Source organism: Dendrobates tinctorius, unplaced genomic scaffold (assembly GCF_039654945.1).
Source record: "Dendrobates tinctorius isolate UK_male_01 unplaced genomic scaffold, ASM3965494v1 ptg000374l, whole genome shotgun sequence".
NCBI lineage: Eukaryota > Metazoa > Chordata > Amphibia > Anura > Dendrobatidae > Dendrobates > Dendrobates tinctorius.
The window spans coordinates 868887-895183 of NW_027362040.1; the positions used below are offsets into that span (position 1 = coordinate 868887).

A 26297-nucleotide genomic window follows, 5' to 3' on the forward strand; every position below is an offset into this window, starting at 1 on the left:
AAAAACCCTAAACAAAATTCCAACACGTCTGATATGCAAAAATACTGAGGCCACATGACCTCTCCCCCACTAAATCAGCACTCTGGTGTAACTGGACACAAACAAAAGATGCTGATATTACAGGGGATTAGAAAAACTACAAAGACTGACATAAGCCGTGGCAACTGAAACAGAGTCCAGCACAGGCCCCAGCAGGGAACCAGGCTGGACTCACACCAACAAGGCAGAAATCAGAGACAAGCAAAAAATGGATCAAATGCAAAAAGATTCAAGCAGACAAATAACTTATCTGAAAGATGCAGGACGAAGCAGGAGGCAAGCAGACTTCCCAAAAGCTCAGGAGGAAAACAAATCACCGGCAAGAGCTGAGGGAAAGTTGCTCACTTAAATCTCCCCAGTCAGTAACACCTGAACTCCAATAATCCTGCTCAGGTGATTGACCTCTGTCAGCAAGACCAGCTCCATTACCAGCAGCAACCACCAGAGGGAGCCCAACCTCAGAAGCCAGGTCAAAAGTGTTCACAACAGGGTGCCTGTGCAATGTTGTAAATGTGTGCCTAACATCCTTATCAGTTCTCAGGTCCCAGTGCTCATATTCCTCAATACCAGCCTATCAGCGTGCCCGCCAGCCTATCAGTCTTGCCCACCAGCCTGTCTTTCTGCTGTGCCCCAGCCAATCTGCTGTGCCCACCAGCCCGTCTACCAGCCGTGTCCACCAGCATGCCTATCCACTGAACCATCCTGCACTCGCCAGTGTATATCTTCTCATCAGTCGGTCCTGTCGGCATTCGTGGTACCTGTTGTGTTACTCCACCTGCCTACATCTATTGGACATTCCCTCAGGACACCCCAGCTTCACGTTCCCAGGGGGTCAGCTGCCATCTACCCAAGGTCAGTCCTGGAGTAGCATCTGAACACCTCCCTTGTCTCTCCTCAGATCTCGGTGTTGTACACTGCTGCGTATCTGTGGTTAGATTAGGTGAGGCTCCTAGTCACATCCCACCAGGTCTTCCTTGGGCTTTGTCCCAGTGGTTACACCACCCAGCCCATTACATACATGTACAAAAACGGATGACACTTTTCACTTTACGCGATTGTTGTCTTCAGGGGCAGGATCATGACAGTCACTGTCCACACCCTTACACACACACACCTCCTGATAACTGATTTTGACACAGTTCTACTATCCAACTTTTGGTCATTGGACTTTTGGAAGCTTCTGCTCAATCCAATGTTCCCACAACTAACTTCCTTGTTGATTTCTTTTTACTGGAGCTTGCCAACTCTTTAATTCAGTAAGTCTTTTCCTTAAAAAAAAACATTCAAATTAAACATACTGACAACACAAAGCAATGGGACTTTAGGTACTGGTATATGATGAAAGTAAAGAGTAGGCCATAAATAAAAGAAATCCTATATCTCTTGCGTAGTTTTGGACAGAACAATGTTTATCGGGACTCAAACTGCCTTACCATTAATTGTCTTTATTGCCCACAGCAGCCAATCAGAGCTCAGTTAACATTCTATCATAGCAGTTTAAGAAATAAATATCCTTCCCTATCGAATGGTACTCTTTATGGAGGACAGTAGATTTATATGTGTGTTCAACTTGTCATATTCATTTTCACAAAGAATTGCAAAAGTGGAGGCCACTTCAGGATCCAAAAATCTGTGCTTCATGGGTGGCTACTGGCTATGACTACGTGGATTGTGGGTTCAATTTTTTTTGATGAAAAGGTAAACACAAGCGGATAAATGGACATCTCCCAGCAAGTCTGTTAAAAGTTAAATGGTTATTCTCAAAATACTAAGTAATACCCTATCAATTAGATAGGGGATAATTTACTGGATGCTGGGGGTTCGACTCAGCCTTCCCCTGAACAAGGTTTTGGAACCTGGCAACTAAGCTGTGCAGACCCCATCTTGAAAAAAAGCAGAGATGGGCATGATAGATCTCCACTCATTGTCTATGGGACTATCAGAGAAAGCCAAGCACAGTACAAGAACAAAAGTTGAGCATGTGCAGCTCCGCTGCACTCAAACAGTGTTTGCAGTACCTGATTTCTGATCCTCGGTTGGGCACCTAGCTATTAGAAATGTATCCCTTACCCTATGAATAGGGAATAGTTTACTATCCTGGGAATAACCCTGCATCTGATCATGAGTTTGCGTATCGTTTATTTCAGCAAGAGGGGGAAACTTAGCAATTGTGGCAAGCCAAGTTTTTGTGGCGTTTAAGAGAAAATGTTTGGTGAGCAAATGGTTTCGTCCTCCATGGTCACTAAACCTAATGGTGTGTTCCTTTTAATTGTAAAACTTAGGCTAGTTTCACATTGGTGCTTTTTTGCGCAGCGCATCGTGCACAAGAAAAACGCATGAAAAACGCATGAAAAACGCAAGCAACGCTGCTTTTTTTTTTACGGCAAGCGAACGCTGATGCGTTAAAAAACCGCAGCGTTGCTTGCGTTTTTCATGCGTTTTTGGCTTGCGCATGCGTTTTTCACACGCATGCGTTTTTAGGTGTGATATTTCAAAAACTGTTTTTAACAAACAAGAGAGAGTTCACCAATGGGACAAATGGGACAACAGTGGGAGTGTCTTTATATAGACCTTGTACAGCAGAATTCCTCACATTTTGCTGCTTTGCCAGTGGATATGATGGATATGCGTATGGATAATTTCCGTTTCAAGCTTGATCTTGACATCGCGATGTCTCATGCGTATGCCTTTGCTTGCCAGCAGGAGAGGGAGAGACACCAGAGACGGCAGCGGCGTCGCTTTTGGAGGCATCCGATAATAGAAGTCCGGGAAAGCCGTGGAGCGTATTACACGCTGTACACCGAGCTCCAGGTCAACCCGCAGAAATTTGGAGACTATATCCGGATGTCCCAGGAGAGCTTCATGGACTTGCTGGGTATGGTCGAAGGTATCATCCGGAGACGGGACACTCAGCTTCGGCGTGCCATTCCTCCGGAAGAAAGGCTCCTGGTCACCTTACGGTATGTAATTTTTTGCCTAAATTTATTTATTTATTTTTTTAAATTTTTGGTGTTTTTTTTTTTTTTTTTATAAAAATTTTTTTTTGGGTAATATTTTTTGCATCATTTTTAGAGAAACTGTTCGGCACCTTATGGTATGTAATGTTGTGCCTAAATTGTTTGGGTTTTTTATAAATTATTTTTTTTAACATTTTTGGTTTTTGGTTAATAATTTTTTGCATCATTTTTACTGAAACTGCTCGTCACCTTATGGAGTGTAATGTTGTGCCTAAATTAATTTGGATTTTTAAAAAATGTTTTGTTTTTTTTGGGGGTAATATTTTGTTGCTTCATTTTTAGTGAACCTTTTTTTTTCCCTAATTTTTTTTTCTCATTGGATTTTCTCATTTACTAATCAAAATTCTTTGCAAAATGTTTTTCTGCTATATTTTATTTAAAAATCATGCAAAACTGATATGCCATGTACTTTTGATTTCCAGGGTTTTTATTTATACCCTAGACAGAAATATAATTTTTTTTTTTTTTTTTTTTTTTATTGACAGGTTCCTGGCAACTGGAGAGAGTCTGTCATCCCTGCATTTCCAGTACCGGCTGGGAATCTCCACTTTATCCGGGATAGTTGCCGACACCTGCAGGGCTCTGTGTGAAGTTCTCTGTCCGGAGTATCTGCCCTTACCCACCACCGAAAAGTGGCTTCAAATAGCTGAAAAATTTTGGGAACTCTGCAATTTTCCAAGCTGCCTAGGAGCCGTGGATGGGAAGCACATCCGAATCACGAAACCAGCAAGAAGTGGCTCCGAGTTCTTCAATTATAAGAGGTACTATTCCACAGTCCTTATGGCGATAGCAGATGCTGACTCCCGGTTTGTGGCGGTGGACATTGGGGCTTTCGGAAGGAGCAACGACTCGCACACTTTCAAGAACTCCAATATGGGCCGGAGGTTGTACAGCAACCATTTTAATTTTCCACAGGCACAGCCTCTTCCCCAAACTGATGCTCCACCACTGCCATTTGTTTTAGTTGGGGATGAGGCATTTCAGATGTGCCAGAACCTGCTAAAGCCGTACTCCAGCCGTGCCTTGGACCACACCAAGAAAATTTTCAATTACAGGCTGACAAGGGCACGCTGGACTGTAGAGTGCGCCTTTGGCATTTTAGTGGGCAGATGGAGAATTCTTAGCACCGCCATCAACCTGAAAATGGAAACTGTGGACGAGGTTGTGAAGGCATGCGTGGTTCTGCACAACTTTGTAATGGCAAAGGAGCCACCGAACTTTGATATGGACGAACCTGCTGCCAACCCTTTGCCTGATTATAATCAGCACCCTCTTCGGTCTTCAGTGGAAGTTGCCCAAATGAGGGACAAATTTGCGGATTTCTTTGTAACCGATGTGGGTCGTGTAGCATGGCAGGACCAAATGGTATAAATATGTTTGTTAATAAATGTTAGCATCCTTCACTCTGGTTGATAACTGACCATGTCATGTTAAATATTTTGGTTGTACTATCTCCACACTTGCATGCAGACTGGAGAGATGAGAAAGGTTTACAACTTCTACCATTCCCTGGCCTGGTGTCATGAAGTGATGATGCCCCAAAAAAAAAAAAGCATCCTGACTTCATAAATAAAATAAAATAATAAAATACCATCCTCAAATCAGTCTTTATGATACCTGCAAGTTGAGAATATATATGCCTTGTACCCTCCACCATCATTCTGACCAATACCAACAGACAGAAGAGACTGGTGGATGAAAATACAAGTCATATATTTGTGTTTGTCACATCACATAGCTCCAAGAATGACACAAGAAACGTGTCAGTACTGGAGCTATGTGGTGTCACAAACACAAAGTGTAAGGTGCAGTGTGTGCAGGTGATGAAACACAAAATAACCAAACATTTTTATGAAAAAAAATTAACAATTTTTTTTATTTAGGATGGTGGAAATTGGGGGGTGTGGAGGGATGAGGAATGGCTGGTGGAGGTTGTGGTTAGAGGGGAGGGAGGAATTAAAGAAGTGGGAGAAGGGAGGCGAGGTAAGGAAATTTGGGAAGTGGGAGGTGAGGGAGGAGGGAGGGTGAGAGACCTCCTGCTGTTTTCCCTCCGATTTCGACGGCTGCCTTCCCGTCTTGTGCCGGAGGACATACTGGACCCCCGTGACCTGTGTGACCGCCTGGAGGTGGGGGACCGCATGGTGGTTGGGGACCGCCTGCCAGGATCGTGCTGCATGCTGGTGGTGGTGGAGGTTATGGTCGGTGCCGCAAATATCGAGTGCGGGTCCCCCGTCTGCTGATGCTCCGTGGTGGTGGCGGTGGCAGTCCAGGCAGGGGTGGTCCTCGTGCTGGTGGCGCTGAAGACAGGGGTGGTGACGGGCCATCCTGTGGTGGTGGCGGCAGCAGTGGTGGGCCAGGCAGGAGCAGCGCTTGGCATGGAGATGGCGGGTGACAGTCCAGCTGCACTCGGACTTGGGGTGGTATGCAGTGGTCCGGCGAAGCTTGGAACAGTGGTGGCCGTGCAGTGATATGCAGCAGATGTCGGTATTGCAGTATAACGAGTCAACGGTGGCACTGGTGGAAATGCCACCGCTGACTGCTGCATATACCGAGTCTGCTGCATAGCCTGCATATAAGCATTGTTGCAGGCCTGCATGACAGTTAACTGGAGTTCAGGGGTAAGGTGTTCCGCCGAGTCCCGAGCTATCTGTGTGTAAAAATGCTGGGCTGGTCTGGCGAGGTCGGCTTCCAGGCGCTCAAGGCGACCCTCGATAGACTTGAAGCGTTGGTCCAAAAGGAGGAACCCGCTATCAAGTCTATCAGAGAGTGCCTTGAGGCTACTCTGAAAGACCGAGCTCAACTGAACGAACTCGGGCATGGCAGGCCTGTCCGAGGCCCTCTGCCGCTGCTGGCTGGAAGTGCCCGCAAAACCAGTGGCAGAGACCTGGGACAGGGGAACACCTGAGCGACCAGCTTCCTGGTCTCCAGATGACGGTGGTCCAGACCTGCAAGGTGCTTCGTCGCTGATGGATGGCTGGGAGGGGTCCGTGGCAGCTGGATGAAGGACCGCTTCGGAGCCAGGTTGCAGGGTGCTGCTCCAGGTGCTGTGAAAATATAAGATAGCATAAAAATCGCCAAGTCCTGTGGAATTGAAAAGCACAGAATAAAACACAATACAACTAGAATATACTTACGTTCGGGAGGCAAGGACCGGTCTTAAAAAGGCCATGGCACGATGATACCGGTATTTCGTGCCGGTCCTTGACGCAGCACCACTGCGAACCTCTCTCTCCTGGCGGATATCCCTGTTGAAGCGGTCCTTCATCGAGCGCCAACGGGTTCTGACTTTGTTCACTGTAGGGAAACAATAAAACACAAAAAAAAAAAAAAAATTAAAGACAATGCGCTGGAGGCTGTGATCACCTAACTGTGTGTGATGCTAGAAACTCCATGGGGTTAATAGCATCACACCAAGTTGTGTGATCACGGCCAAGATCACTGCTGCATCACACTGCAGTGAAATACTTACGAAACTCCTTGCGGACCCTGGCAGTCGCGTTGTCCCAGCCATCCATCAGCGATTCGGCCACCTGGTTCCAGAGCCGCCGGATCACCACGCTGTCCGAGTGCAGCTGGTGACGGGTGTCCCACAACGGAACTCGCTCCTGGACTAGACGAATGAGCTCGTCATTGTCCAGGGCGAGCTCCTCCTCCCGCAGTGGAGCCTAGAAAATAAAGAAAAAAATTTTTGATACATTGAAATATAAAAATAAATGCATGAATGAAAATAAAATACAAATAAATTACATATACCCAAAAAATCCAGCAAAGTACGTTGCAGAAAATATAAAAAAAAAACAAGCCATGCTATTAAAAAAAACACACCAAAAAAAAACCCACACAAAATACATTAAAATAACCGAAAAAACATTTTCAATGTTTTTTTTGGTGTGTTTTTTTTAATAGCATGGCTTGTTTTTTTGTTTTTTTTTTAATATTTTCTGCAATGTGTACTTTGCTGGATTTTTTTTTTTTGCTTTTTGAAAGGCATTGAAAATGTTTTTTTCGGTTATTTTAATGCCTTTCAAATACCAAAAAAAAAAAAAACCAGCAAAGTACACATTGCAGAAAATATTAAAAAAAAAAAAAAAAAAAAAAAAATACCAAGCCATGCTATTTAAAAAAAAACCCACCAAAAAACACATAAAATACATTAAAAAAACCGAAAAAACATTTTCAATCCCTTTTCAAAAACCAAAAAAAAAACAAAAAAAAAACGTTGCTGTAAATATAATAAAAAAACCACACTAAAACCACAAGCATAACAAAAACCCAAAAATACTCATAAAAATGAAAAAAAAACCTTTCAATAATAAAAAATATATAAAAAAAAACAATACGGTTTCCCCAAAAAAATTGCATATAGAAATTAAGCTATCCCAAAAATTTAAACATTCTGTACTTACATCCCGTCTTCCCGCCCGCACTTGGCCTTGCTGCTGCTCCTGCCGTTCCTCCTGGCGTGGTGGCGTGGTGGAGGATGAGCTCTGAAAAATAATAAAAAAAATTAGCCACATGTGTACATTTTTTTTTAACTATCCATAGGGAAGCATGGTACTCACTTCTTCGGCCTCGTGCCCAGTCTCGGGTACGAACTCTTCAGATGAAGAAGACATGCTGGAAAAAATAAAAAGAGAAATTAGTACATAGAAAAGTTTTGAACTTTTTTAATTCAACATTCAAGCACACATATAGGTATTTAGGCCTGTTTCACACTTCCGTTTTTTTGGATGGTCCGCTAAAAAAATGGATCCGCCGTTTTCCCCGCAAACGGATCCATTTTTTTGACGGATCCGCGGTAGCAGCAAATGTAAGTCTATGGGAAAAAAAAAACGGATCCGCGAAAAAATCGCGGATCCGTTTTTTTAGCGGCGGATCCGTTTTTTGGCGGACCAAAAAAACGGAAGTGTGAAACAGGCCTTATACTTACATTATCAGCAGGTTCTTGTGGAGAAAATTTGATTGTGTCTGGCTCGCTCTCTACTCTCCAGAGTACTGGTGAATTCCACCGCCCACTCAAACTTTTTATCACCTGCTTAATTAGCGTCTAGACAACTTTCCAGACGTGTTGACCTTAAAAACGCATGCGCAAAAAAACGCAAGTGTGCGCAAACACATGCGCACGCATGCGCTCTCATAGGCGCCAATGGGGGGTTTTTGCGCATTCCGTGCGCAAGCGTGCGCATGCGTTTTTTTGCCGAGACAGGGCGGACCAAAAAATGCAACATGTTGCGTCTGGCGCGCCTGGCGCAACAGACAAAAAAACGCATGCGCACGAAAACGCTAACATGCGCAAAACACTGCGCACGCCATGTTAAACATAGGGGCGCAGTGCGCATGCGCACGGTGCGCTGCACGCAAAAACGCCAATGTGAAACCAGCCTTAACTAGTTGAAGAGCCCGGCGTTGCCCAGGCATAGTAACTAACTGTAGTTAGTTATAACAAATTTAATGATTATATTGCACATAAATTGTCGCTGCATGTCATCTACTCCTGTATATAGTATATAGTATATGTCATCTACCCTGCATATAGTATATAACTGTATGTCATCTCCTCCTGTATATAGTGTATACCTGTGTGTCATCTCCTCCTGTGTATACTATATACCTGTATGTCATCTCCTCCTGTATATAGTATATACCTGTATGTCATATCCCCTGTATATAGTGTATACCTGTATATCATCTCCCCCTGTATATAGTATAAACACCTGTATGCCATTTCACCTGTATATAGTGTATACCTTTGTGTCATCTCCTCCTGTATATAGTATTTACCTGTATGTCATCTCCTCCTGTATATAGTATTTACCTGTATGTCATCTCCCCTGTATATAGTATATACCTGTATGTCATCTCCCCCTGTATGTAGCATATACCTGTATGTCATCTCCCCCTGTATATAGTGTACCTGTATATCATCTCCTCCTGTATATAGTGTCTACCTGTGTGTCATTTCCTCCTGTGTATACTATATACCTGTAAGTCATCTCCTCCTGTATATAGTATATACCTGTATGTCATATCCCCTGTACATAGTATATACCTATATGTCATCTCCTCCTGTATATAGTATTTACCTGTATGTCATCTCCTCCTGTATATAGTATTTACCTGTATGTCATCTCCTCCTGTATATAGTGTATACCTGTATGTCATCTCCTCCTGTATGTAGCATATAGCTGTATGTCATCTCCTTGTCATGGTTTGAACAGGGTTCTTGCCCTGCACTGACAGGGTTAAGTGTTCGTGGCCTCTTTTCTGGATCTGGGAGGGGTATTTATACTCACTCTTTACCAGGGTGCTCTGTCAGCTATACTGTTGTTCTGGTGTATCTGACCACTGGTGTGCGTGTATTCTGCATTGCTTGTTTGCTTCCCGTGTATGACCCGGTCCGTTCCCTCACTCTGTACTCTGTCTCTCGTTTTTGTACTATTGTCTTTTCTGGTTCTGACCTCCTGGCTTGGCTATCGTTACTCCGTTACAGTTTGTCCCTATTGTACGTCTATTGCCCGTTCTGGTTTTCTGATATATTGCTACGTTCTGACTATCCATTCTGTCTAACCCTTTGGTACTGTATTGCTATCTCGTGCTTTGACCTGGCTTGATGTGGCTTCTGTCTCTGTTTATGCCCTGTTATGAATGAGTCACCGTAGGAGGCAACTGCAGAAATACAAGCTAAGTCCAGAAAACCAGAGAAGTTGGCAACTATCAGATTGCAGACCCCTGAACCTATCAACACAACTAGCAGTAGCCGTGGGGGGTTCATACGATGCCCTAGACCCCTCGATCACAGCCGGAGAATTACATAGGCCTAAAGAAAGAAAGGGGAAATCTAAACTGCCCCAGAGCAGACCCCAAAGCAATAGGCAGCCCCCAACATATAATGACGGTGAAGCAAGATGAAAATACTAACACAGACAGAAAGATAGACTGAGCTAAGACGGGGCCCAAAACTACCTAGATAGGAAAGGACAGGAAGGCTGCTGTCTGCAATCTGCCAAAACCCTATCAAAGACATAAGCCAACAAGCTGATATGAAAAAGGCCCTGAAGCAGCTAGGCTTCAAAAACTAAATCACCACGCAGGTATTTTCAGAAGACAGAGCTAAATGAATTCAGCACACCCCAGCAGGGAATGGCAGAAATCCAGAAAAACAAAGCAAAACAAAGTCAAAGCACCAAAGCAAAAGGCCGAGCAGGAAACTTAGCTTTAGAGGAGCAGGAATTCAGACTGGTCTCCAAGGGTCCCACAGAGAAATCACCCGCAGGGCAGAAGGGCGTCGGCAGCCTTATATCCAGTCAGTAACTCCACTCAGCCAGTCATCATCATCAGCCTCAGGTGTTTGATAATAAGGCTCACTACCTTTCTTTACCAGAAGAGGGAGTTCCTCGGGCCTCAGTAATGAAGGGGAAAATGAACTCACAACAGTACCTCCCCCTTGAGGAGGGGTCACCGAACCCTCAACTACGCCACCAGGGCGATCAGGGTGAGCCCGATGAAAGGCACGCACCAATCTTTTGGCATGAATATCAGAGGCAGAGACCCAGGAATTATCCTCCTGACCATAACCCTTCCACTTAACCAAATACTGGAGTCTCTGTCTAGCCAGACAGGAATCCAGTACTTTCTCTACCTCATATTCCATGTTACCTTCAACCAATACAGGGTCTGGAGGTGCCACCCCCGGAACAACAGGTTCAACAAACCTCTTCAACAAAGATTTATGCAACACATTATGGATTTTAAATGTGACAGGAAGAGCCAAACGAAAAGAGACCGAATTAATAATCTCCACAATCTTGTAAGGTCCAATAAATCTAGGCTTAAACTTAGGAGAAGCCACCTTCATAGCAATATTTTTTGATGATAACCACACCATATCACCAACCTTAAACTGGGGACCAATGGTCCTATGTCGGTTGGAAAACCGCTGGGCCTTTTCCTGGGAGAGAGATAACTTATCCACCACTTGGTCCCAGATCTGGTGCATTCTCTCCACCACAGTGTCAACACCTGGGCAGGCAGAGGGCTCCACCTGCCCTGAAGAAAATCGAGGATGAAACCCAAAGTTACAAAAAAAAGGTGACATCAAAGTGGCAGAACTAGCTCTATTATTTAAAGCAAATTCGGCCAAGGGCAAAAATGAAACCCAATCATCCTGATCAGCAGAAATAAAACATCTCAAATATGACTCCAAGGTCTGGTTTGTTCTCTCTGTCTGCCCATTGGTCTGAGGGTGAAAAGCAGAGGAGAAGGACAACTGAATTCCCAGCCTGGAACAGAAAGTTCTCCAAATTCTAGACACAAACTGGACTCCTCTGTCAGATACAATGTTCTCAGGAATCCCGTGCAAACGTACCACCTGTTGTAAAAACAGGGGCACCAACTCAGAGGAAGACGGCAACTTAGGGAGTGGTACAAGATGAACCATCTTAGAGAACCTATCACAAATCACCCAAATAACAGTCATCCTCTGAGAGACAGGCATATCAGAGATGAAATCCATTGAAATATGGGTCCATGGCCTCTTGGGGACAGGCAGAGGCATCAACAACCCACTAGAGCGAGAACACGATTTAGACCGGGAGCACGTCCCACAGAACTGCATAAAATTCCTGACATCACGAGACAAGGAGGGCCACCAAAAAAACGACTCACCAGATCTCTAGTACCAAAAATACCTGGATGACCAGCCAAAGCAGAGCAATGAACTTCAGACATCACTCTCTTCTTCTACTGGTCAGAAACATACAACTTTCCACTGGGACAACGCTCAGGTTTGTCCACCTGGAACTCTTCCAGAGCACGTCTCAAATCGGGTGAGATGGCAGAAAGAACTACCCCTTCGCCTAAGATGGTAGCAGGCTTGGTCACCACAGGAGAATCAGCAAAGAAGCTCCTAGAGAGGGTGTCTGCCTTGACATTCTTTGTTCGAGGAAGAAAAGAAACCACAAAATCAAAACGTGTAAAAAACAAGGACCACCTAGCCTGTCTAGGGTTCAAGCGCTTAGCCGACTCTAGGTAAATCAAATTCTTGTGGTCAGTGAGGACCACGACTTGATGCTTAGCTCCCTCTAACCAATGTCTCCACTCCTCAAATGCCCATTTCATGGCCAACAGTTCCCTATTCCCCACATCATAGTTACGTTCAGATGGAGAGAACTTTTGGGAAAAGAAAGCACAGGGATTCATTTTAGATGTTACAGGATCCTTTTGGGACAAAACAGCTCCTGCACCAATCTCAGAAGCATCCACCTCTACCTGGAATGGAAGTGAGACATCAGGTTGCCGCAAAACCGGGGCGGAGGTGAATCTTCGCTTCAGCTCCTGAAAGGAAGAAACAGCCTCCGGAGACCAATTTAACACATCAGCACCCTTCTTAGTCAAATCAGTCAATGCCTTGGCAATACTAGAAAATTTTGCTATAAATTTCCGATAAAAATTAGCAAAACCCAAAAACTTCTGGAGGGCCTTCGAAGAAGTGGGCTGAACCCAACCGTGAATGGCCTGTACCTTGGCCGGGTCCATTTCAATAGTTGACGGGGACAAAATAAATCCCAAAAAAGAAATCCTCTGTACTCCAAAAAGGCATTTAGATCCTTTGACATACAGGGAATTCTCCCTCAAGATCCGGAACACAGTCCGAATATGTTCCACATGAGAATCCCAATCCTTGGAGAAGATCAAAATATCATCCAGATAGATAATCAAAAATTTATCGACAAAGTCTCGGAAAATATCGTTCATGAAGCACTGCAAGACAGAAGGGGCATTAGCGAGCCCAAAAGGCATCACCAGGTACTCAAAATGTCCCTCCGGAGTATTAAACGCCGTCTTCCATTCATCCCCATGCTTAATGCGAATAAGATTATACGCCCCCCTGAGGTCAAGCTTGGTAAACCAGCAAGCACCTTTAACTCTGGAGAATAGATCAGAAATCAGGGGTAACGGATACTGATATTTAACAGTAATTTTGTTGAGGGTACGATAATCAATACAAGGTCTTAATGATCCATCCTTTTTGGCTACAAAAAAAAAACCGGCACCTAAGGGTGACGAGGATGGTCTAATATGACCCTTCTCCAACGCCTCCTTAATATAGGATCACATAGCCTCGTGCTCGGGTACAGATAAATTGAAGAGCCGACCCTTGGGAAATTTACACCCCGGGCTCAGTTCAATTGCACAGTCATAACTCCAATGAGGAGGCAGAGACGCAGACTCATTCTCACTAAATACATCATAAAAGTCCGCCAAATAATCAGGAACATCATGCGACTGAGGAGAGGTGGAAAACACCGGAGCCTCACTAAAGGCACACGGACAACCCCAACTCACCACAGACACAGATTTCCAATCCAAAACTGGATTATGAATCTGTAACCAGAGAAACCCCAGAACAATAGTATCATGCAGATTATGCAACACCAAAAATCTGCAATTTTCTTGATGGTCTGGGGCAACCCGCATTACCACCTGGGTCCAAAACTGGGGTTTATTTTTAGCCAAAGGAGTAGCATCAATCCCCCTCAAAGGGATAGGCGTCTGCAGAGGTGTCATCGGAAATCCACAACGTTTAGCAAAATCCAAGTCCATTAGGTTTAGGGCTGCTCCCGAATCCACAAAAGCCTTGGCGGAAAATGTGGACAGGGAGCAGATCAGAGTAATAGCCAGAAGAAACTTAGGTTGAACACCCCCAACAGAAAACGTGTGTGCAAAGCGTTTCTCTCGTTTAAGACAGACAGAAATAATATGCGAGGCATCTCCACAGAAAAAACACAACTTATTACGCCTTCTGAACTCCTGACACTGCTCTCTGGAAAAAACTCTATCACATTGCATAGGTTCAGACATTTGTTCAACACGTGGCAACACCTCTCATGCAGCTTTGCGTTCGCGCAAACGCCGATCAACCTGAATGGCTAATGACATAGAATCGTCAAGACCAGAGGGAACAGGAAATCCCACCATAGTATCTTTTACGGCTTCTGACAACCCTTTCCGAAAGAGAGCAGCCAAGGCATTATCATTCCAGGTAGTAAGTACTGCCCACTTTCGGAATTTTTGACAGTACAATTCTGCAAAATCACGACCCTGGCTCAATGCCAGCAGGGTCTTTTCAGCCTGATCAATGGCATTAGGTTCATCATACAACAACCCCAAAGCTTGAAAGAATGCGTTCACATTAGTCAGAATAGGATCATCTGGTTTCAAAGAAAATGCCCAATCCTGGGGATCGCCACGCAGCAAAGAGATGACAATTTTAACCTGCTGCGCGGAGCTCCCTGATGAGTTAGGCTTCAAGGCAAAAAATAATTTACAATTATTTTTGAAATTCAAAAATTTAGACCAATCCCCAAAAAATACATCAGGTGTAGGAATCTTTGGTTCAGCAGCATGTGAATGAGCAAGGTAGGCGGAAATTCCCCGCACTTCCGCAGCGAGCTGCTCCACACGATCAGACAATTGCTTTATCTCCATTGAGAGAAAAAAAAATTCCCCCTACGGCCTCAGAGATATAGAGGAAAAAATATACACACTTTTTTTTTTTACAATTCTTTCCTGCTATTGAGTACCCTAGGATCTGCGGTATGGTGGGTGATTCTGTTATGAATGATTCACCGTAGGAGGCAAAAGCAGAAATACAAGCTAAGTCCAGAAAACCAGAGAAGTTGGCAACTATCAGATTGCAGACCCCTGAACCTATCAACACAACTAGCAGTAGCCGTGGGGGGTTCCTACGATGCCCTAGACCCCTCGATCACAGCCGGAGAATTACATAGGCCTAAAGAAAGAAAGGGGAAATCTAAACTGCCCCAGAGCAGACCCCAAAGCAATAGGCAGCCCCCAACATACAATGATGGTGAAGCAAGATGAAAATACTAACACAGACAGAAAGATAGACTGAGCAAAGACGGGGCCCAAAACTACCTAGATAGGAAAGGACAGGAAGGCTGCTGTCTGCAATCTGCCAAAACCCTATCAAAGACATAAGCCAACAAGCTGATATGAAAAAGGCCCTGAAGCAGCTAGGCTTCAAAAACTAAATCAGCACTCAGGTATTTTCAGAAGACAGCTAAATGAATTCAGCACACCCCAGCAGGGAATGGCAGAAATCCAGAAAAACAAAGCAAAACAAAGTCAAAGCACCAAAGCAAAAGGCCGAGCAGCAAACTTAGCTTTAGAGGAGCAGGAATTCAGACTGGTCTCCAAGGATCCCACAGAGAAATCACCTGCAGGGCAGAAGGGCGTCTGCAGCCTTATATCCAGTCAGTAACTCCACTCAGCCAGTCATCATCATCAGCCTCAGGTGTTTGATAATCAGGCTCACTACCTTTCTTTACCAGAAGAGGGAGTTTCTCGGGCCTCAGTAATGAAGGGGAAAATGAACTCACAACAATGCCCCTTGGTAACATTGCCCTGTAGTTACCTTTCTAGGAGTTTCCCTGCAGCTCCTGGCTCTGTGGAGCTGAGGCCACGCCCCCAGCAGTCACGTGCTTCAGGTCCTGTGAGCTTGGAGCATGCATCGTCACCACTGAGACCCCGCTCCGCAGGTATCTTTGTGCACAGTCTTTGTACTCAGGACACGCGCACTGGCTCAGTGAGCAAGTGCAGTGCGGTGTTCCTGACACTCTTCCTGTAAAAAGTACATACCTGTATGTTATCTCCCCTGTATATAGTATATACCTGTATGTCATCTCCCCCTGTATATAGTGTATGCCTGTATGTCATCTCCTCCTGTATATAGTGTATACCTGTATGTCATCTTCCCTGTATATAGTATATACCTGTATGTCATTTCCCCCTGTATGTAGCATATACCTGTATGTCATCTCCCCCTGTTTATAGTGTATACCTGTATGTCATATCCTCCTGTATATAGTATATACCTGTATGTCATCTCCCCTGTATGTAGCATATACCTGTATGTCATCTCCTCCTGTATATGATATATACCTGTATGTCATCTCCAGGTTCCCTCCCATCTGTACACAGTGGAGGCGCAGTGTCCCCACAGCACAAAGCATTTCAGTGCGGCGGCTCTGCCCCCCTGAGTGTAATACCATTTAGTTAGGCTACTTTCACACTTGCGTTTTTGCTGCGTGTTTTTTACGCACACAAATGCATGAAAAAAACGCATCATGCGTTTGTGTGCGGTTTTTTGCGGGTTTTGGTGCATTTTTTAAAAAAAGCATGCTTTTTTTGCGCATACGTGCGCATTACAATGCGCACGTATGTGCACCCATAGACTTTAAAGTGTGTTTTGCTGTAAAAAACCGCATTGCGTGCGCATGCGTTTTTGGGGAGCAAGTCGGACGCACAAAAAATGCAACAGGATGCATTTTGTGCGCCCGAACGCACACTGCAAAAAAAGCATGCGCATACAAATGCGTAGGTGCGCATATGTATGCGCACATATGCGCACCCATGTTAAAGTATAGGGGAAAAACGCATGCGTTTTTTGCGTTAAAAAGCAACGCAAAAAAACGCAAGTGTGAAACCAGCCTTATATTTGTAAAGAAGGACTAATTTAGAGTGGCATTAGTTGTAGCTGTATAAATAAATTTAAAGCGAACCAGGCATTGTCAGGTTGGCGCTTTTACATTGATTAAAATGATACCTGGGTTGGAGAAATCCATCTTGTGTTTCTTTTTTTTAATATGTGTTTGAATTTTTAAGTTAATGAGGATGCTTCATGCCAGAGAAAGAGAAGTTCCTGATTCTGGGCTCCCCCTGCAGTCTGTGTCAGAGGGTGGTCTGTGTTGGCACGGTAATAAATTGTGTTATTTCCAGCTTTACAGAAGGATGATAACACCACAGAAATGATAAGAATAATAGGCCTCAGTTACCACAACTGTCTACAAGGAAAACTGTTGCTCATAGCAACCAGTCACAGCTCAGCTTTCATCTTTTAAACAGCTCTGGTGAAATGAAAGATGCTTAGTGATTGGTTGCTATGGGCAACACAGGCAGTATAACCTGTTGTGGTCAAGAAGATGTGCCTATGAAATATATATATATATGTATATTAGATATTTATTATACGGGGCTTTGCGTGTGGAGTGAGTGTGGCTATGTGGAGTGGGCGGGGCTATGTGGGGTGGGCATGGCTTGATACACACACACACATACATGCACTCATTTTTAGATATATATTGTAGATTAAACTAATCCCTAGACAGTACTGAACTGAACCAGCAAGTCTGGAGTAGTGAACTTTGAGATGAAGTTATGGATGGGTTATACATATAGCTTAAATTATGTTATTCAACTAAACAAAAAAGGTTTCAGTGATCTCGTAAGACATGATTCAGTCCTAGCCTTGGAACAGACATATAATTGCAATTTTTTACACCATAATTTCTTTCAGCTGATCAAGCTTTTTACATGCTGCACACGAGATACTGCATTCACATTTCTGGTAATTTCTGAGCTATTTTATACTGCAATCAGGGATGATTTTTGCTTTCCTTCTGCCAAAAAAGTTGAGATGGTGCCTTCCCTGCAGTGTAATATAAACCTGCATTGAATACTCACAATTCTGTCATTGATTTTTGGGTTTTGCTTTCATGGTATTCATTGTATAGTGAAAATAACCAGTGAACATGATTCAGGTTAGCACAATTACAGCAATACTAAACTTTTATTCATTTTGTTTTGTAAAAAAAAAATAGTTTGTGTATCCAGTTTTTGAGACCCATTATATGTTTTTATTTTTCCTTCCATGGAGCTGCATGAGAGCTTATTTTTTGTGTGGTCAGCTAAGGCTAGTTTCACACTAGCGCTTTTGAGCGCAGCGACAACCTGCGCACGGCCGCCGCTAAGCCCCGCCCCTGCCGCACCTCCGCTGGTAGCTCCGCCTACCGGCGCATGACGCTGCATGCGTCCTGCGTCCCCTATCTTTATCACTGGGGGCGCAGGCCGTGCGCAGTATGCGTTTGGCGGCGCATGCGCCTTTTTGACGGTGAGCCGGCGCAACCAAACTGCAGCAGGTTGCATTCGGCGCAGGTCAGCGCACCGTCAAAAGGACGCATGCGCCGCCAAACGCTTACTGCGCACGGCCTGCGCCCCCAGTGATAAAGATAGGGGACGCAGGATGCATGCAGCGTCATGCGCCGGTAGGCGGAGCTACCGGCAGGGGGCGAGGCTTAGCGGCGGCCGTGCGCAGGCCGTCGCTGCGCTCAAAAGCGCTACTGTGAAACTAGCCTAACATATTTATTGCTACCAATTTGGGGTAAGTATAACATTTTGATCACTTTTTATTGCAATTAATTAGGGAGGTGAGGTGACAAAAAAAAATTCTGGTGGTGTATTTTTTCCTCTTTTATCATACAGGTTAATTCATTTTATATTTTGATGGGTCAGGTTTGACGGCTCTCCACTACTAAGCTGTGGACTTGATGTCACGGTAGAAAACAAACGTGTAATAATAGGAGAAGAAAAGGAGCATATGTATAAAATAGCAAATTTTATTAGTCTCAGATCGAAAAAGTCAAAGCAGTAATAATGGTATACATATAAACAGTACAAGACACAAAAAGGATGCAAAAAATGAAGGATCAGACCCAGGGTCCAGTGCCAGCAAAAAAGTGCAAATAAGCAGGCACACGGTTACCCCTGAAATAGATAATAAGGTGCTTAGCGTCTAGTTAAAATGACCAGGCAAGTGCCAATCGAAGAGATAGGGGCAACCATAGTCAATATAAATATACGGCTGGCTCAGATCACCAGGAATGAACCCAGGATGGCCCCCCACAACCCCGGTGTGCTGTCCCATTTCGGGTCCATATCTGGTGTCCTATCCCCATTCCCCATAGGTAAGCGTCACTCCCCCCTCTTTACCTGTGCCATATAAGTGCTATTTCAGTTTATACTTTGTATTTACATTTGCGGGGGACTCTGCACTGGGGTACTATTATGTGATATGGGACAGCACATCGGGGTTGTGGGGGCCCATCCTGGGTTCATTCCTGGTGATCTGTGCCAGCCTTATATTTATATTGACTATGGTTGCCCCTATCTCTTTGATTGGCACTTGCCTGGTCATTTTAACTAGACGCTAAGCACCTTATTATCTATTTCAGGGGTAACCGTGTGCCTGCTTATTTGCACTTTTTTGCTGGCACTGGACCCTGGGTCTGATCCTTCATTTTTTGCATCCTTTTTGTATCTGGTACTGTTTATATGTGTACCATTATTACTGCTTTGACTTTTTCGATATGAGACTAATAAAATTTGCTATTTTATACGTATGCTCCTTTTCTTCTCCTATTATTATAAGTTTTTTGGAGCTTGAGCTCTTTCCAGTTTTTGGAATATTTGGGTGCTAATTTAGCACTATTGTGCCTCTGAGTAAATCATGCTACCTGGTTTTGCTATCACAATACAAAGGTGGCATGAATTCCAGAGTATGAACCCTACTTGCCACTGCCACAGGGAAAGTGGGAAGAGCAGGGCAAAGTGCCATAATTTGCACATCCAATAGATGTGCCTTTTCTGGGCAGCTGCGGGCTGCTATTTTTAGGCTGGGGGGGGCAATATCCATGGCCCCTTACCAGCTCAGGAATACCAGCCCCCAGCTACCTGCTAATGGGGGAGACCCCAAGTCGTTTTTTAAAAATATTTATTTAAATAAAAAAAAAATGGCATGGTGACCCCTCCATTCTTGATAACCAGCCTTGCTAATGTTGACAGCTGAGAGTTGCAGTCCATAGCTGTCAATTTTACCTGGATTCTTATAAAAAATACAGGGAAGCCCATGCCGGTATTTTTTTCAATTATTATTTTTTCATTATTTAGTGCGCAGGCGCCGGCTGATGAATACTCCTATCAGTCACGCCTGCTCTTGCTCTTTACCTCCGATCACAGTTGCGGGTTCACGCTGTCATTTGATAGCCTGGGAACCACAGCTTTCTGATCCAGCAATAATAATTTAACCACTGATCAGAGGCAGTGTTTGACGTGCTGTCATGCACATGACAGCGTGGCAAACACTGGATGTTTGGGCCCCCCATTCAAGTGAATGGGGTACAGGTTCTGGTACCTGAACCAAACGTTTTTAAACTGTTTGGCCGAACCCAAACATCCAGGGGTTCGCCCACCTCTAATCACTAACAAAGTATTACAGCTTATAAAAGTGACAACAGTAATTTAGCCTCGTCTTTTGCCCTAATGGGCAGAACACTCCCCTTCTTCTAAGAGCCATAACTTTTTTATTTTTCCAGCCATATAGCCGTGCGAAGGCTTGTTTTTTCCGTGATGAGTTGTACTTTTGAATGACAACATTTATTCTGCCACATAGTGTACTGGAAAATGGTGGTAAACTCCAAGACTGGAGAAATTGCAAAAAAAAGTGCAATTTCACAATGTTTTTGGGGGGTTTCATTTACCATGTTCACTACATACAGTGGGTAAAAAAAGGATTTTGTCAGCCACCAATTGTGCAAGTTCTCCCAATTAAAAAGATGAGAGAGGCCTGTAATTGACATCATAGGTAGACCACAACTATGAGAGTCAAAATGAGAAAACAAATCCAGAAAATCACCTTGTCTGATTTGGCAAGATTTATTTTGCAAACTATGGTGGAAAATAAGTATTTGATCATTAACAAAAGTTCATCTCAATATTTTGTGACATATAATTTGGCAATGACAGAGGTCAAATGATTTCTGCAAGTCTTCACAAGGTTGGCACACACTGTTTGTAGTATGTTGGCCCATTCCTCCATACAGATCTCCTCTAGAGCAGTGATGTTTTGGGCCTGTCGCTGGGCAACAAGGACTTTCAAATCCCTCCAAAGGTTTTCTATGGGGTTGAGATCCGGAGACTGGCTAATCCACTCCAGGACCTTCACATGCTTCTTACGAAGCCACTCCTTCATTGCCTTGGTGATGTGCTTGGGATCATTGTCATGCTGAACGACCCATCCACATTTCATCTTCAATACCCTTGCTAATCGAAGGAGGTTTGCACTCAAAATCTCACGATACATGGCCCCATTCATTCTTTCATGTACACGGATCAGTCGTCCTGGTCCCTTTGCAGAGAATCAGCCCCAAAGCATGATGTTGCCACCCCCATGCTTCACGGTAGGTATGGTGCTCTTTGGATGTAACTCAGCATTCTGTCTCCTCCAAACACAACGAGTTTTGTTTCTATCAAACAGTTCTACTTTGGTTTCATCAGATCATATGACATTCTCCCAATACTCTTCTGGATAATCCAAATGCTCTCTCGCAAACTTCAGATGGGCCCGGACATGTACTGGCTTAAGCAGGGGGACACGCTTGGCACTGCTGGGTCTGAGTCTCTGGTGGCATAGTGTGTTACTGATGGCAGCCTTTGTTACGGTGGTCCTTGCTCTATGCAGGTAATTCACTAGTTCTGCCTGTGTGGTTCTGAGATTTTTGCTCACTGTTCTTGTGATCATTTTGACCCCACGGAGTGAGATCTTGCATGGAGCCCCAGATCGAGGGAGATTATCAGTGGTCTTCCATTTTCTTATTATCGCACCCACAATTGCTGCTTGCCTTTTGCAGAATCAGTCTTCCCAGCCTGGTGCAGGACTACAATTTTGCTTCTGGTGTCCTTCGACAGCTCTTTAGTCTTCACCATATTGAAGTGTGACTGTTTGAGGTTGTGGACAGGTGTCTTTTATACTGATAACAGGTTCAAACAGGTGCCATTACTACAGGTAATTAGTGGAGGACAGAGGAGCCTCTTAAAGAAGAAGTTACAGGTCTGTGAGAGCCAGAAATCTTGCATGTTTTTAGGTGACCAAATACTTATTTTCTACCATAATTTGAAAAATAAATCTTGCCAAATCAGACAAGGTGATTTTCTGGATTTCTTTTCTCATTTTGACTCTCATAGTGGTCTACCTATGATGTCAATTACAGGCCTCTCTCATCTTTTTAAGTGGACGAACTTGCACAATTAGTGACTGACTAAATACTTTTTTTCCCCACTGTAGTAAATTGTGGCAACATGATTCCCAGGTAAGTATTAGTACGCAGATACAAAACATGTATAGTTTTTGTTTAAGTGGCGCAAAAAAAAATTCAGAAATATGTAAAAAAATAAATAAATAGATTTGCTTTCAAGACCTGTAACCTTCTCATGCTTCAGGATCTGGGGCTGGGTAAGGGCTTATTTTTTGCACTCTAAGCTGATGTTTTTGCTGATACCATATTGGGATAGATACAATGTTTTGATCGCCTTTTATTGCATTTTATTGCAATGTTGAATTGACCAAAAAAACATAATTCTGGTGTTTTGATTTTTTTTCTCATTATGCCTCTTTTCAATCAAATTAATTTATTTGATATTTTGATACATCAGACATTTCTAAATGCGAGGATATCAAATAACAAATATGTGTATTCTTTAATTTTGTTTTAGTTGTTTTAATTTTAATTGGGCAAAAGGGGGGGTGATTTGAACTTTTATGTTTTTCTTATTTTTTAAAACCTTTTTTTTACTTTTTACTGTATTTTAAAGTCTCTTTAGAAGACTTGATGCTTTATCCACCACCCAGGCTATTGGAGGCACTAGATGGCTGATTAAATCAACCACCAAGTGCGAAGAAAGATGTGGGCTCAGTGTGTGACATGGCCTTTGACGTAAATATACGTCATTGATCATAAAGGGGTTAATGAGGAAATTTTCATTTATTTAGATTTTTTTTTTTAATTTGAGGTACTTGAACCTGCAACCATCTGATCTAGTCTATATATTGTTATACCACAGTATTGAACTATATAAACTAAATTACGATCACCTATCAAGCTCAGCTTTTGGCACAGGAGAGCCATGAGGGAGGCCATGGGAGCCTTTAACATAAATACACATATAATAATCCTTAATTTGTTCAACGGCACTCTACTGTATTAATAGAGCCATGCGGCATGTCATTTGATAAGTTATGGATTGATACATAAGTACAGAATCAGAACCACAATCAGTACATGAATACATCAACACAACCATTATCACAACACCAAAGCTACCATCAGTACATGAATACAGCATCATAATTACCGTCAGTACATTAATACACAACCAAAACCATCATCAGTCCTGAATATACCAGAACTGCCATCAGTACATTAAAATATTACCAGAACCACCATTAATATAAATATATATATATATATACTGTATATATATATATATATATATATATATATATATATATATATACGGGTCAAATCATGCAATATTATAAGGGAGGCATCTGATCTGTGGCAAATGACCCTAAACATTTAGCTAATGAAATTAATAACTATTTTCATCATAAAGAAGAACAAGGAATCCTGGAAGGGATGATATGGTCCTCATAAAATCCTGATCTCAACCTCAATGAGTCTGTGTGGGATTACATGAAGAAACAGAAGACGTGCAAGCCTACATCCACATCCGATATGTGGTTCGTTCAATAAAATGTGCTGAATAGGCTTAAACAGGACTAGTCTTCTTTCCTGACATTGATAATTGGGTTTTCCCAGCTGATGGTGTGTGCCTGACATTGTCCACTCTGTGCTGACAGTATCAGACAGTGTAATACAAATCCCATTAGTGCTTGGAGAGCCGAGAGGTCATTTTTTCCTTGCGCTGAAAATGTGGCCACTAAAAGTTGCAAGCAACATACATAATCCAATTTTAAGGCTGTAGGAAATTGTAGAGCTCATATCCAACATAAATAGCAAAGCCACTAAGGAAGACTCAAGGTCTCTAAAAATTCATTTTTAAACAGCAGACAAAAAGGCAGCAACACTTACCTGCCCAGGTCAAGGAACAAATGCACTGCAGGGTGCAGTCAGCCCATAAAGCAAGATGTTAGCAACACAGGTGCAAAATACCAGATTAAAGGGGCCTTTACACATAGCGATATCGCTAGCGATATCTCTAAAGCGTCACCGATTTTGTTACACAGCAGCGATATCGCTAGCGATATCGTTATGTGTGATACTTGCCTCCGACCGGCTCCCCCGCTGTCTGTCGCTGATCACGCGAGATCGTGCAGCTCCATTTCTCGTCGGGCGCTTCCTGCTGGGCTTCCTGCTGGCACCAACGAGCGACGCGTGGACGCGGGCGGGAGGATGTCAGGATCGCCGCGTCTGAAAGGTAAGTAATGACCGCTGCTGCGTCGTTACATCGCTGTGAGATCTGCCTGTGTGGCAGCTGACTAGCGACCATTTAGCGATGCACCAGCGATCCTGACTGGGTCGTATCGTTGTCGGGATCGCTGGTGCATCGCTAAATGTAAAGGGGCCTTAACAGTCACTCTCCACCTACCCATTCCTGGGGGGGTGACTGCCCAGTATACAATTGCACAATAAATGCCCAGATAGGGTGTTGTTTACACAAGGGAACTGCATAGTGTCTGGTTCACAGCCTATTAGTCATGCCCCTACTATTCGATTAGGCGAACTGGCCAGCACACCCTCAATGCATCCCAGTGTGAACACCCCTCATACGAGACCAGACGTGTCTGGCTTGGCTGCACCCCGAAAAATATAGTGCAAAAAGTACAAAATTAGTGAGGTATTAGCTGATATTTTGGCCAAAATACGAGAGCCCGTAACCTGTGCCAAAGGTCCCCACGCTTACGGTTCCCTACACTAAACTAAATAGCAAAGATCTGGGCAGGTAAGTGTTGCTGCCATTTTGTCTGCTGTTTAAAAATAAATTTTTGGAGACCTTGAGTCTCCTTTAGTGGCTTTGCTATCCAGCCAGACACGTCTGGTCTCGTATGAGGGGTGTTCACACTGGGATGCATTGAGGGTGTGCTTGCCAGCCCGTCTAATAGAATAGGGGTGTGACTAATAGGCTGTGAATCAGACACTATGCTGTTCCGTTGTGTGAACAACACCCTATGCGGGCCGTTATTGTGCAATTGTATGCTGGGCAGTCACCCCCCAGGAATGGGTAGGTGGAGAGTGGCTGTTAATCGGGTATTTTGCACCTGTTTTGCTAACATCTTGCTTTATGGGCTGGCTGCACCCTGCAGTGCATTTGTTCCCAGATCTGGGCAGGTAAGTATTGCTGCCTATTTGTCTGCTGTTTAAAAATGAATTTTTGGAGACCTTGAGTCTTCTTTAGTGGCTTTGCTATCTAGTTTAGTGTAGGGACCGGTAAGCATGGGGACCTTTGGCGCAGGTTACGTGCTCACATATTTTGGACAAAATATCAGCTAATACCTCACTAATTTTGTACTTTTTGCACTATATTTTTCGGGGTGCAACCGAGTCCAGACACGTCTTGTTTCGTATGAGGGGTGTTCACACTGGGATGCATTGAGGGTGTGCTGGCCAGCCCGCCTAATCGAATAGTACGGGCGTGACTAATAGGCTGTGAACCAGACACTACGCAGTTCCCTTGTGTGAACAACGCCCTATGCGGGCCTTTATTGTGCAATTGTATACTGGGCAGTCACACCCCCCAAGAATGGGTAGGTGGAGAGTGGCTATTAATCTGGTATTTTGCACCTGTGTTGCTAACATCTTGCTTTATGGACTGGCTGCACCCTGCAGTGCATTTGTTCCTAGATCTGGGCAGGTAAGAGTTGCTGCCATTTTGTCTGCTGTTTAAAACTGAATTTTTGGAGACCTTCAGTCTTCTTTAGTGGCTTTGCTATCTATTTTAGTGTAGGGACCTGTAAGTGTGGGGACCTTTGGCGCAGGCTACGGGCTCACGTATTTTGACCAAAATATCAGCTAATACCTCACTAATTTTGTACATTTTGCACAATATTTTTTGGGGTGCAGCCAAGCCCAGACATCTGGTCTCGTATGAGGGGTACTCACACTGGGATGCATTGAGGGTGTGCTGGCCAGCCTGCCTAATCGAATAGTAGGGGCGTGACTAATAGGCTGTGAATCTGACATTATGCAGTTCCCTTGTGTGAATAACACCCTATGCGGGCCTCTATTGTGGATTTGTATACTGGGCAGTCACCCCCCAGGAATGGGTAGGTGGAGAGTGGCTGTTAATCTGGTATTTTGCACCTGTGTTGCTAACATCTTGCTTTATTAGCTGGCTGCACCCTGCAGTGCATTTGTTCCTAGATCTGGGCAGGTAAGTGTTGCTGCCTTTTTCTCTTATCCAACCTGTTGTTTGAGGCATTTCCCATTTCTCTCAGTACTTGCTGTTGGGCGGTCGTTCTTGGTGTAATGCTACTCCTGTGCTCAGCACTAATGACCACAGTCAAGTGTATTTCTACTTCTACCCTAC

The 26297-nt window shown here is 43.9% G+C and overlaps 1 protein-coding gene across 1 annotated transcript; it reads right to left on the reverse strand.

The window, feature by feature from the left end:
- Positions 1–4781: 4781 nt before the first annotated feature.
- Positions 4782–6350, reverse strand: LOC141075823 (uncharacterized). The gene is made up of 3 exons (XM_073562962.1): positions 6191–6350; positions 5165–6100; positions 4782–4794 (listed from the first exon to the last, which is right to left on the reverse strand). The coding sequence occupies exons 1-3, from the start codon at positions 6319–6321 to the stop codon at positions 4782–4784; spliced, it is 1080 nt and encodes a 359-aa protein (XP_073419063.1). The 5' UTR covers positions 6322–6350.
- Positions 6351–26297: the final 19947 nt, after the last annotated feature.

Excerpts from the sequence above, each read along its gene's own strand:
- LOC141075823 (XM_073562962.1), bottom strand. The coding sequence starts at position 6,321 with ATGAAGGACCGCTTCAACAGGGATATCCGCCAGGAGAGAGAGGTTCGC. Across the intron at positions 6,101-6,190 it reads CCGGTCCTTGCCTCCCGAAC|CACCTGGAGCAGCACCCTGC; the intron begins GTAAGTATATTC and ends ATATTTTCACAG.